Source organism: Narcine bancroftii, chromosome 1, assembly GCF_036971445.1.
Source record: "Narcine bancroftii isolate sNarBan1 chromosome 1, sNarBan1.hap1, whole genome shotgun sequence".
NCBI lineage: Eukaryota > Metazoa > Chordata > Chondrichthyes > Torpediniformes > Narcinidae > Narcine > Narcine bancroftii.
The window spans coordinates 126,127,249-126,141,194 of record NC_091469.1 but is presented as its reverse complement, the minus strand read 5'-3'; the positions used below and the strand labels follow the sequence as shown (position 1 = coordinate 126,141,194).

Sequence of the window (13,946 nt, the reverse complement as noted above, 5' to 3'; positions counted from 1 at the left end):
GAGAGGATTTACAAGGATTTTGTTCAAGAGTTGAGTTGCAGGGAAAGATTAAATAGGTTTGGATTTTATTCCGTAGAGTGTAGAAGAAGGAGGGGAGATTTGATAGAGGTTTATAAAGTTATGAGGAGAATAGACAGAGTAAATGCAAGTAGACTTTTTACACGGATTGGGAGAGATAAATAGGAAAGGATATGGCTATAGGGTGAAAGGTTTAGGGGGAACCTTTGGGGGAATTTCTTCACTCAGAGAGTGGTGGGTGTTTGGAACGAGCTGTCATCTGATACGATAAATGCGGGCTTAAATTTTAAATTTTAAGAATAAGTTGGATAGATACATGGATGGGAAGGATCTGGAGGGTTATGGAATGGGTGCAGGTCAGTGGGACAAGAGGAATGATGTTTCAGCACAGACTAGAAGGGCCAAATGGCCTGTTTTCTATGGTTCTATTTGCAAAGATGACTTAAAAAGTAGAAAAAAATTATTCCACTCACTCGTGTGGTTTCTCAGTCAATCAGTTCCCTTTCCCTAATTAGGTAAACGAGAGAGTGGGCTACTTTTGTGAACTTTCTAATAATCAGATACGACCAGTGTTAACAAAGCCTTCCGACAACTCTAACCAACAGAAACTGAAAGGAGTATTTTGCTCTCTGTCATTTTTTGCCTTTTTTCTAGCCATTTTTGGTCCTGCCACTTTGATTACTTATGAACAAGTCATTATCTTTTTGGTTTTCAGTGGCCTATTCAGCGTGCACACTTTCTGTCCTTTAAATCCAATGGGCCACAGTTTTCTGTTGTAATACTTTGTAAAATCAGTTGAAATAACATAATCGTACAGGACAAAGCAGCCTAAATATTTACTCCAGCACTGGAGTATGTTCCAATGTGTAACTACAAACTGGGCTGCATTTGTTCACCAGGACTACTCTGAGCATGTAATCGAACCGCAGGACCTGTAGTAGAGATGGACAATGCCAGCAAGTCCAGGAGAACACTTTCTGCAGAATTCCTTCCTAAATTGTGTTCTATTATGACTGAGGTATGCTTCATGATTTCCTCAATGTCACTGCCTGAATTCTGGAATCCCTTACCCGATGACACCTAAACTATATTTTCCATAATGGCCACAAAGATTCAAAGTATGCCGGTTCACCAACAATTGGAGGTGATTGATAAATGTTAGGGAAACCCAGATTCTGTAAGTTATATATTTAAAATAACTCTACTGGATTACCTCAGCAACACTTTTCAAAGAGCACGGAAAGAACTCATTAACTTAGTTGAACTCCACTTTATTAAGTCAATACTTATTTTCATTTTTAATCCATATATTGTCCTGAGTTATTATACCTGAAGGCTTATACCTGATGTAAATCTGTTTTGGACCAAATTGTAATTGAAGAGATTTTCAGTTCTCTAGTACCACTTTCATATTGATAAAGTCATTGTTCTTTTATCTCTGAATGCCTTCAAAGATTAAAAATGGAAAATCTTCTGAAGCTTCACTTACCCCTCCCTGGATTTCGTATTTGCACACCAAATTGTTTGTACCGTCGCTTCATTTTGTCCCTGAACACATGCAAGATGCATGGATTTTGCAGAACTAATATGCATAGGAGGAATTTCTTGTAAGATAACATGGTCTGCAGACAACTGGCTTGAAGTGAAGACGCATCATTGCTGAGCATGTAAAGGTCTCCTGCGTATAGTCCTTTTTTCTCACTGCTATTCTGTTGTATTTTTTTCTCTTGCTGACCTCAGAAGAGATGGTGGATGAAAACCTGCAGAAGCTAACCCAGCTTGTAAACAAGGAATGCACCCTAATTGAAAAGGTTGATCATTTTAACTGCTTCTCTATTGAACTGGGCCTGTTCGATGAGGTGTCAAGATCTTGAATAATGATTTGCTTCTAATCCATTAAGTGTACAGGTACACTAGATTAGCATTCCTCCCAGACCATGGCCATGAATACTTCATAAATGAATTCTAATGCCATACCTGGTCATAAAACAAGGGGCCCCATAATCCAATCCCTTTTTTTGTCATGGCAGAAGTAGGATGGCCTCCAATTCCTGTTGATGCGTAGATGCTGGGTGAGGGCAGAATCTTACATGGTAGTGGTTCCTGCTGCTGACTAACACTGTCTAAAGCAGTGGTTCTCAAACTTTTTCTTTCCACTCACATACCACCTTAATAATCCCTTACTAACCACAGAGCACCTCTGGCATCCTGTGCCATAAATGCTCTGTGGTTAGTAAAGTGTCTCATTGCAAGGCTGTAGAAAGCTGATAGCACCTGGAAAAGTAACAGCAGGTATTATCATGTCCATGGAAAGATGGAAAAAGATATTGCAATGTTTCAAAGTATTGCGAAGTTAATCCTTTTGTATGATTTTGTTTGTTTCTAATGTCATTGATTCTGCTGCTATCTACTCTCATTCCTTGTGCTTTCTGAAGTTGGCGGTTAAGCACATAACTCATTGCAATTTTTGCCAGTAGAATTTTGGATGCTAGCCTTCAATTATGGTAGGACCTACATCCAGACCATAGTCTTCCATACCGCTCCCATCCATGTACCTGTCTAAATTTTTCTTAAATGTTAAAATAGAGCCTGCAATCATCACCTCAGCTGGCAGCTCGTTCCACACTCCCATCACTCTTATGTGAAGAAGTTCCCCCTCACAGTTCCCTCTAAACTTTTCCCCGTTCACTCTTAACCAATGTCCCCAGGTTTGCACCTCACCTACCCTCAGTGGAAAAAAGCCTATCTACATTTATTCTGTCTATTCCCCTCATAATTTTAAATTCCTCTATCAAATCTCCCCTCATTCTTCTATGCTTCAGGGAATCAAGTCCTAACTTGTTTAACCTTTCTCTAACTCAGTTCCTGAAGTCTGGGGCAACATCGTAGTAAATCTTATCTGCACTCTTTCTATCTTACCGATATTTTTCCCGTAGTGAGGTGACCAAAACTGCACACAATACTCCAAATTTGGCCTCGCCAATGTTTTGTATAACATAACCACAACATCCCAGCTCCCATACTCAATACTTCAATTTATGAAGGACAGTATGCCAAAAGCTCTGTTTACAACCCTATCCACCTGTGATGGCACTTTCATTAAATTATGTATTTGCAGGTCCCTCTGTTCTACCACACTCCCCTACCATTCACTGTGTACGTTCTTTCTTGGTTTATCCTTCCAAAGTGCAACACCTCACACTTATCTGCATTAAATTCCATCTGCCATTTTCTAGCCCATTTTTCCTGCTGGTCCAAATCCCTCTACAAGCTTCAAAAACCTTCTTCACTGTCCACATCTCCAATCTTACTGTCATCTGCAAACTTGCTGATCCAATTTACCACATTATCATCCAGATCATTGATATAGATGACAAACAACAAGCTCCGATCCCTGAGGCACACCACTAGTCACAGGCCTCCAGTCCGAGAAGCATCCACCACTACTCTCTGGCTTCTCCCATCCAGCCATTGTCAAATCCAGTTCACTATGAATATCTAATGTCTGAATCTTCCTGATCACTTCCCATGTAGGACCTTGTCAAAGGCCTTACTAACATTCTTGTAGACAACATCCACAGCCTTTCCTTTGTCAACTTTCCTGGTAACCTCAAAAAACTATAAGATTGGTTAAACAGTCTACCTCACACAAAGCCATGTTGACTATCCCTAATCAGTTCATGACTCTCCATATAATTGTATATCCAATCTCTTAGAACACCTTCCAATAATTTACCTGCTACTGATGTCAGGCTCACAGGTCTACAATTTTCAGGGTTACCTTTGGAGTCTTTATTTAAACAATGCAACAACGTGAACTATCCTCCAGCACCTTACCCATGGCTAAGGACATTTTACAATTTCTACACTAGCTTTCCTCAAGGCCCGAGGGAATATCTTATCAGGCCCTGGGGATTTATCCACCCCTATTTGTTTTAAGACAGCAAGCGCTTCCTCCTCTTTAATTTGTGTAGATTCAATGACCTCACTGCTTGTTTTATTTCCCACATCTCTGTGCCTATTTCCTGGGTGAATACTGATTTTTTTTTAAATTAAAATCTCCCCCACCTCTTTTGGCTCCATACAAAGCCGACCACTCTCATCTCTAAGGGGACCAATTTTGTCCCTTACTATCCTTTTCTTTTTAATATACCTGTAGGAACCCTTAGGATTTTCCTTCACATTGTCTGCCAAAGCAACCTCTTTTTATTTTGCCTTCCTGATGTCTTTCTTGAGGTTTTTCTTGCATTTTTTTATACTCCTCAAGTACCTCATTTGTTCCATGTTGCCTAAACCTGGTATGTACCTCTCTCTTCTGAACCAGATCCCCAATGTCCCTCAAATACCAAGGTTCCCTATGCCTGCTGACCTTGTCTTTTACACTTTCAGGAACATGCAAACTCTGGACCCTCAAAATTTCACCTTTAAAAGTCCTCCACTTACCTCACACATCCTTGCCTAAAAACAACCTATCCCAATCCACGCATTCTCAATCCTTTCTCATTTTCTCAAAACGATCCTTTTTCCAATTTAGAATCTCAATGCGAGGCCCAGTCCTACCCTTCACCCTAATTAACTTGAAACTAATGGCAATATGATCACTGAACACATACCTCTGTCATCTGTCCTGTCTCATTCCCTAAAAGGAGATCCAGTATTGCATTATCTCTAGTTGGAACCTCCACATATTGATTTAGAAAACTTACCTGAACACATTTGACAAAGTCCAAGCCATCTAGCCCTTTTATGTGGAAAGTTAAAATCCCCTACTATCAAAACCTATGTTTCCTGCAGCTGCCTGCTATCTCTGTACAGATTTGCTCCTCCAATTCTCACGGACTATTGGGCGTCTATAATACAACCCCATGTGTTTTGTCATACCTCTCCCATTCCTTATCTCCATCCATGTAACCTTAGTAGATGTGCCCCTCTGTTCTGTCCTACCTGAATAGAGCTATGATATTTTCCCTGACATGTAATGCCACTCCTCCCCTTTCATCCCCACCACTTGACAAAAAGTACAGATATATCTTGTGTAATAGACCCGTTTTTTTTAAAGCAAAATCTATTGGAAACAGAAGAAACCAATGATGTAACTTGTGTGTAATTTTAGATAAATATAATTCAATTCTTAAAAATATGAAGGCATATCTATCTGATCTTTACATTTACTTTCCTTTTAGATGGATGACAATCTTCGCAACAGTCCCCAACATAAATCTCAAGGAGCAACCCCTTTAAAATTGACAACCATGACCAGTGAAGCCAACTCATCACAACATTGAAGTGTCTTGACCATTCTTGTCTCCTCAAAAATATTTGAAGCTCGTCTTGGTGATAGATCGTTTATATTGCTTCATAACTAGAACTAGGGAAGTGAAGATGGAGGAAAAGGTCCACACAGAATCCATGTGCAAGAAGAAAACTCCCATCAACTTCATGAAGCATTGGAGCTTGACATCTCAGATAATTTTAATGCAGCAGCTGAAATGAAAGAAACTGCAACCTTTCAGGTGCACTATTTTAGGCATTCTCTTGATTTTTGCTCCAAGTAGTTAACGTCATTTAAATGGCAATAGATCTATGAGCTTCTAGGATCAAATTGTCCCATTGACATGCCTGTTTTGATAGCTTGACCAGGTGGCAGCCAATTCTGGAGGCAGCAGTGTTTCCTAGAATTCCTTTCTGTTTTAGCATTGCTGTTTGAACTAGTCAGAGGTTGTCCAACCCTGGCCCAACCATGACAATTGAACAACTGCTCCTCTTAGTTCTCATTACTAGTAGCATGTTTGAACTAGTCAGAGGCTGTCCAAATCTGGCCCAACCATGACAATTGAACAACTGCTCCTCTTAGTTCTCATTACTAGTAGCATGTTTGATCTGCAAAAGTATTACCTCATGTAATGTTTCTAAAGTGCTACAGTTACTTGGCCTTGATCAATGCAATGCTAACTTGATAGTTTTGATGATTACTTAGTACAGAAATGTAAATAATGTAGTTTATTATTTTCCTAATACTTCAGTTAATTGGTTTTAAAATATGGATAATGTCTGAATGTATTTTAAAACATTGACTTTAGAAGCAGCAAAGCTTTTAGATCAGGATGTGTCTTGAACTTTGCTCTGTTGCACAAATGAATGTAACGCTTTCTAATCCATGAGTACACCAAAAAAAAACACTCGATTCATTTTCGATCCAGTCTCATCAAATTTAGCTCAGATGCTGCAGACAAATGAAAAGTCAACCTTGAAATTGTAAACTTGGATTATTAACAAATTTTTACTCTATCATTTGAGCCTCAGTTATTCAAGAAAAGTAGTGAATTGATCACAGCATCCTTATTTGGATTGCACTTTGATAAAATCAATTCAAAATGTTAGTCTGCTGAGGCTGGAAAACTCGAATGAAAAGAGAAATGCTGCAAAATCCTCATCAGATCAGTCAGCATTTGTGGCAGAAGAAATGGGTAACGTTTTGGATTGATTAAACTTGTGTCAGAAAATTCAGTTTGACCTGCTTATAAATCAACTCATCTGGGGATGGATTTTATAACATGTAGATTCTGCCTTGATGAAATTAATCTATTAAAAATGGGATTCATTTTATAAAGAAAAGACAAAATTGTTACATTTAATACTAATAACAGCCTTCAAATACTAAAATTCTATGAAGGTTTGGTGTGTTCTATTTATATACACTCCCAAGTGTTCCATGAAATGTTGGTAATAACAATTTAAATGTACCAAAGTTGGAGGAAATAAAGTCCTGTGGAAAACTATCCCCTTCAAAGGGCGCTACATCATTAAAGTTTTTGGTTTGTGTTTTTGTAGGCCCGAGGATGTATGTTCAAGGATGTTTAATGAATTTGATTATGATTTTTCATTTGAATCCAGAGAGTGAACAAGCTTTTGTTAGTAGTCTCCCTTTCTAAGTTTAAATTCAAATAACTGGTTATCATAGTAATTGTTCTGTTCTGAGCTTTGTGTTCTTGGCAAAAAGAATGCAGATTTTAAGCATGATGAATATGTTTATCTCTCCAACCAGATGGCATTAACATCAACTTCTCTGGTTTCTGTTAGTTCTCTCTCTCTCCTCCCTCCCTTATCTCAACCCTCCGCCCCCTATTTCCACTCTATTCAGTGAAGTACCGCCTCCTCCTATAATTTCTTTACTTTTTTCTCTTCTGCCCTCTCACCCATGACCTCTTACATTTTGGCCTGTGCACCTTCCCCAGCCCCTTTTCTCTATCCCCACCTTTTTATTCAGGCACTCACTTTTTGCTTGTACCTTGACAAAGGGCTTGAAATGTTGGTTATATCCCTTTGTTTCCTACAGACACTACATGACCTGTTGAGTTTCTCCAGCACTTTTGTGTTTTGCACAACATGTTTTGATTGCAATAAGTGGTTAAGAGTTGAGATTGCTGATTTGATGTTTCAATTGCCTGTACTTAATATAGTTAAGATTCTATGACAACTGCCTCATATTGCACTTTATCAATATCTATAATCTGCTTCAGATGGCATGGTTAAACTGGCTATTTTTTAAATGTGCACATTTTCCACCTTTGTTTTTGTAGAATATGAATTTTGTTTGCAATCCTGTAATGGTTCCTGATCATGTAGATTTCAGCTGCAATTTTAATAATTTAAACCTTTAGGTAGATGTCGATATTGAATTTATTTACTAGTTTTGTTGTATTTTTTATTCATCAAACTTTTAAAGTCGGTAGCTTTATAAGTTTCTAATATTCTTCATTCTTTCTGTAATGAAAAATTTGCTGCACTAAGGCAGGTTGAATATCCAACTCAACGACAAATGAAAGTAACTTTGGGCAGCGTACGTGCCTTCTAGGGTGATAAATGTAGCTCCAAGGGTTAGTAATCTGTGCTTATGGGGACACAAGACAAAAAAGATATCCCCTTGTATCCCAGTTAAGAAGCAGATACAGTACGAGTACATTCATCAGTTCAAGGAGGCAGACACCAACATGGCTAACTATAACAAACTGAGTGCATAGTGTTTGTAACAAAAATATATTATCTAAATATGTGGTTTCTTGGTAATGGCTGGACAGATAATTATAAATTGAGTTTAAGATTCATAAGTCAGTAAATGGTTCTTTCATGGAGCTAATTGCAAAGATGCTTCCATCAGAATTGGGTTGACAGGATGTGATGTTGTCCATTGTTTGATCTGGTGTATTGCATTAACAGGCAGAGGAGAATTTGCTTTGCTGCTTTTTGTATTAACTGACCAGATTGTCAATGTCCTATTAAGATCCTGCTTCAAAACCCAATGTCTTTGAAGGCTGTTGAAATCCGGAAAGCTTGATCATTGGGACCTTGGAAAAGTTCCCTTTTTTGGACAATGCTTTTGGTCCAGTCTTTTGATGCCATTGCTAAGTAGTGGGTCATGAAATTTTTTTAATGAACCACCCAGTGAACAGAGGGCTCAAAGCTCTTAATGGATAAGTAGGTTTGCTCAACTTCTTTGTATTGTTCAGTTAATGCAGAAGGCAGAAATAATTGAATGTAATTGTGATGCATTAATTCAGAAATTAAATGAATGTTTTCATTTCAAATACTGCAGTTGAATTAATAATTAATCATTTTTGACAGAATGTATTCTTTAAGGAAGCAAGTCTGGCATTTCTATGTAACTGCATGCTATTAAAACCTTGTTCTAATTATATAAGCATTTAACCAGGAACAGGTGGTTAATTTCATTTTATTATTCTCCAAATGTATTGAAAAGAGCTGTCATTAACACACATGGGTACTTTTAAAGCATACAAATACACTTGTAATTCAACAACCAATATTAGAACAGTAACATGGATTGGATTTATTCTGCTGGTATATCTCTGAAAAATTTGCACGTTGAATCTATTTAATTCATTCGCAGGATGTGTGCATCTAATGGGGTTGGGGGGATACATTATTTCCCACTTCAGTTGTCCTTGGTGGTGATCTGTCTGGAACACTACTAGATGTGTATTCAGTCCTGTTATTTGATGTAGAGTCTGGTCCAAGTCATTCATTTCAGGGCAGAATTTCAGAGCTAGCTGAATTCTTTCTCTGGAAATTTTAATGCACCAGGTCCAGGTTCTTTGTTTGCAAGATAACTGACCACTATAATTGTATGGATACGTGGTAGATTCTGGAGAGCTGATGGGAATGTGGGTTGGTGTAAATAGGTGTCTGATGATCAATGTGAACCTCATGAACTGAAAGGTTTAATTCCACCCATATCTTTTCTGTGGTGCTTTTTTTAATTGCTGAATGAAAGTTTCACATTTAATTTTTTAAAGTCAATTTTTGTGTATTTTAATCGTTTAAATCAGCCATTCTCAATGGGAGCTGTTTGGTTCCCCAGGGTGAGGGGGGTGGGGAGAGTTGCTATAAACTGAAAATATTTTTAAATATTTTTATGTATTTGGTAGGAAAGAAGTTTGAAAGAAACTGACTAAACTTGACTGCTTCATGGGGAAGGGGCCCATTAACTTTGAACAAAGTCTTAAGCGGGGGGGGGCGGGCAAAAAAAGGTTGCGAATGGCTGGTTTCAACTATGTCTTTAATTAGTCCAGGAGCACTACTTTATCACTTCCATCTGCCCACTTATTAAGATTTGATCACTGTTGGAGGGAATTGAGGCAAAAAATGTCCAAGAAGCTTTGATTTGTCTTTTCAGTGGTGTAAATTTCACAAATCTTGTCCGAAATATCTAGAGCTAAGGTGCATTATACTCATCATGTTGTGCAAAAAGAGTTTGCAGGAGGGGGAAGTAATTTAGCAATTTCAATAATATGATGACAGGGTAATAATAAAATGTCAAAATTCATTTTTGATATTAAGAAACCTAATTTGGAGTATTAGTCTTCCAGCTTTGAATCATTCTGAGTAATGTATTTTCAATAAGGGACTGCAGATACAGCATTCCAAAGGAGCCTATCTGAATGCAGAGAAAGAAACCCCTTTCCCATTTCTTGCTATTGGCTTGCTGCCCATGTTTATTTAAAAAAGACGAGGTACCTGATCTGCAGTCATTTAACATCTGGTTAAAGAGAAAGTCGTGCCATAAGGAAATGACAGACCACCCCGTGGATGCAGTGTCTTACAGAAAATCCAGGCTCTGTATTAAAATGTTGTATCAGAATTGTAGATTAACACTACCAAAAGGTAGCCCATTGTCTCTGTGCCTGTGTTGGTTCTTTGAATGTATCCAATTACTCTAATTCCCCTACATGCTAAGTGATCTGGTTCATAAGTACACATTGCTGCGGTTGTGTTTTAGATTTAAGTAAGTGTTGAAATTGCTCAGAATGTAATTTTTTTGGGGGATTTGCAAACTAGAGAGGTGTTCCATATTTTCACAGTCCCTCGGGATGTAATATAAAATGGAAATACAGAGTGGGCCAGACAGCATCCTTAGAGACATCAAGAGAGAAGGAGCTGACATTGGATGAAAGGTCAACAACCTATTGGTTTATCACTTCATAAATATTGCTTAACCTGCTGAGAATTTCAAATTTTATTTCAGATTTGCCATCTGCACTTATTTTCCCCCAACTAGGATACAAGATGTCTTGAGTTTTTTTTTTAATGATTAATTTTTAAAATTATTGTTTTTGTCAGTTAAGTCCCTTGTTAGTTCTCTATTCAATGGTTGTGTGCGTTTCTGAAAAGTCAGAACAGCAGGACAATGCCATGTGAAGCATTGACTGAAGTTCAAGGAGGCTCATGTCTAGTGATGATACCATCATTCTTCCTGGATGCACCTGTGGTATTTATGGCTTCCAACCTGTTGGATGTATAAAGTATTTTGAAAGGATTTGGGGATCTATAGATTGTTTTGTATATTCCATCCATCAAAAGGATTTCAAAATTACTGTTCATGATGTAAGCATGAAGGTTCTGTGCCAGTATGCTAATCAAGCATACAAACCCTGGAAAAGCAACTGGCAACAGATAGCATCCTGCATTAAACATTTCAAGAGTGGGAGACAAGCTTCAGGTAACCAGGCAACACAGATAAAAGCAATTGTCAAAGGAGCTACAAGTAGAGTTCATTTTTGAATCAAAATGGTAGGTCTGGCTGCTGAATAGTGTAGGCGGGTGGTGGAGATGTGGAGGAGAATAGGTTATGTTCGTAGGTGTACAGTCGGATAATGATGAAATTCAGGAAAGTAAGAGATGGAATAGATGGGATTTCTGAGTTGGAATAATGTGATGGACTGAACAGCTGCCTCCTTTGGAGGGAAATCAGAGAAATGTGAGAAAGGCAAGGGTGGGAACATCATTAAACGGGTTTTCAGGGATGTAATTGGATACATAGAACTTGCTGGGGTAAGAGGATAAACTGCCCTGATCATATGCTTTTCAGTGGACCAGCACAGCCATGATCACATAATGATTGAATAGGGTTTGTCATCTGAGTTTTGGACTCAAAATGCTGAGCTTTTCGAGTGCAACTTTAGATTGTACAATGTTTTGAAGATTGCACATCTTTTATTGTATTTTTCTATGCTTCTGCAGCTGTTGCAGTGAATGTATGGAAAATAAACCAAATAAAGATTTTTTAAAAGCATTTTTGGGTAAAATGTTATGTTTCACAAAGTGACATTAGCTCTAAAGCAACAGTTCCTTGATAACAATTTCCTTGTGTGCAAAACCATTGAGGACAACTTCCATCCTGCACACAGCATTATTCAGCTAATCGTGTTGGGAAAGAGATACAGGAGTATTAGAGCCAGCCCCACTATGCTGAGGGACAGCTTCTTCCCACGGGGAGTGAGAATGTTGAACAACCAAAGGGACTGCTTACATTCACCATCTGAGAAACATTTATTTATTTGTATTGATGAGAATACTTGTCCTGTATGTATTGTCTATATGTGTGTTACCCAAGAAACAATATCTATTTATATCGATGAAAGACTTGTCCTGTATATGTATTGTCTTTCTGTGTATGTGTGTTATGTCTGGTCGTGTGTCTGCGTGTTTTTGCACTGAGGTCTGGAGAACGCTGTTTCGTCAGGTTGTTCTTGTGCAATCAGATGACAATAAATCTTACATAAAAAATGCAGAAAATGTACATGGACACCAAAACCCAGAGAGAGAAATATTTTGAAAGTTAGCCAGACCCTGATCAAAGACCCCATCTTGTGATGTCCCATCATGATTACCGTTGTGAAGGCCATTTTAAATGCAGCAGCTGCTGAATGAAGATGTTGTGCTGGTCTTGCCTGAACAGAGGTGATTCTAATGAAAACTGTAGGGATAAGTCCTAGCTCACAAATCCATGAATGGGATTACAAACACATTTTTATTACTGATGAGCCAAATGGCAATTGTGGGCTAGGACGAAGGCATTGGCTAGGTTCTGCCATCATTTATATGCTGCCAGTAATGGAGGGGGAATGATTGCAGTGCTGGCAGGACTTTTGAATCTGGTGGAAGTTCCCACCCCTACCCCTCTGCTGTTTGTATTCTATTTTAAGAACATTGGGTAGACAATGGAATTCATTCCAGGAAAATTGAATGAACTGAGAGAAGAGAATATACCGGGCATTTACTGGTACTGAAGTCCAGGGTAATATTGAAATCTTCTCACTGAGACCGATTAAGAGAATGTATGGAATAATTGGCATTATTAGTCAATATGTAGAATAAATGAGGAGAATTGTCATCCACTATTCCACTCTGATTGCATTAAATGGAGAATTGACGAAGTGAAATCAGGTGAACACGAAACAGTCCTCACCGAGGGGGTCAACAACTTCAAATTCCTGGGTGTCAACAACACCTAGGATCTGTCCAGGAGAGTCCATGTCAGTGCAGTCATGAAGCGGGCTCACCAAGCAGCTATATTTTGTGAGGAGATTCGATACATTATCAAAGACTCTCATTCTTCTTCAGGGCTACTGTGGAGGGCATTCTGGCTGGTTGCATCTGATACGGAGGTACCAATGTTCATGAGAAAAAAAATCCAGAGGGTTTTTAACTCAGCCAAGTGACATCACTATCTCCAGTCTTTCACTCCATTGAAGACATCTACAGGAGGTGATGTGTTAAGAAAGCAGTCTTCAATGACCCCCACCACCATCACCCAAGTCATGCCCTCTTCACTCTGCTACCTTTGTGGTAAAAAGGTACAGGTGCCTGAAGACGAGAACCCAGTGGCACAAGGACAGCCATCAGATAACCTGAATGAGCCACAGACACTTTGACATTTTCTTTCTTTTGCACTATTTTTATTTATTTTATAAGGTAGTTTATATAAATGTTTGCACTGTGAAGCTGCCACAAAACATGAATTTTGTGACATGTTCCTGATAGTAAATTCTGCCTGAGGATTTGGTGTAGAGAAAGCTTACGAGAATCACAAAAACAAAGCTGCATGTCAATATCTGTACCTTCATTCGCCCCAGATGTGCCTGTGCTATTTGTGCTTTCCAGCCTGTTGGGTATATAAATTATTTGAAAGGATTTGGGACTTGTAGATTATTTTAAATGCTCCATCTATCAAAAGGATTTGAAAATTACTGTTCATGGTGTTAGCATTGAGAGGTTCTGTGCCAACATGCTAATCAAGCATATAAATCCATATGAAATTGGGAGTGAAGTGGAGGAAAATTTACTTCACCCCAAGAGCCTTTGATAGAGTAGTTGAGTCAGAACAGCTCACTGCATGCCTCCCTGGTTGAGGTCCTGTTGGGAGAAATGTGTTGAGGATCCAACACAATTCAAATGATCTCTTTTAAATGTATGTACAACATGGTAGATGCCAATTCTGTCCATTGAAACGCATGTGCGCCCCCCCCCCCCCCCCAATAAACTTACCAACTGTGTTTTTTTTTGGAGGACAGGAGGAAAGCAGAACACCCAGGAAAGCTCCATGCAAGTCACGCAGAGAATGTACAAAC

General features: G+C 38.6%; 1 protein-coding gene across 4 annotated transcripts in view; it reads left to right on the top strand.

Moving 5' to 3' along the window:
• Positions 1-11,578, top strand: part of mtx3 (metaxin 3) — a 61,908-nt gene extending 50,330 nt beyond the window's left edge. For 2 of the 4 annotated variants that reach the window (XM_069938515.1, XM_069938495.1), the window contains 2 exons: positions 1,759-1,829; positions 5,202-11,578. In XM_069938515.1, the coding sequence (XP_069794616.1) occupies positions 1,759-1,829; positions 5,202-5,303 (173 nt within the window). In that variant the 3' untranslated portion in view covers positions 5,304-11,578. Of the gene's footprint in view, positions 1-917; positions 1,037-1,758; positions 1,830-5,201 lie in introns of all 4 variants that reach the window. The other 2 variants (XR_011357780.1, XM_069938505.1) reach the window with 2 other exon arrangements.
• Positions 11,579-13,946: the final 2,368 nt, after the last annotated feature.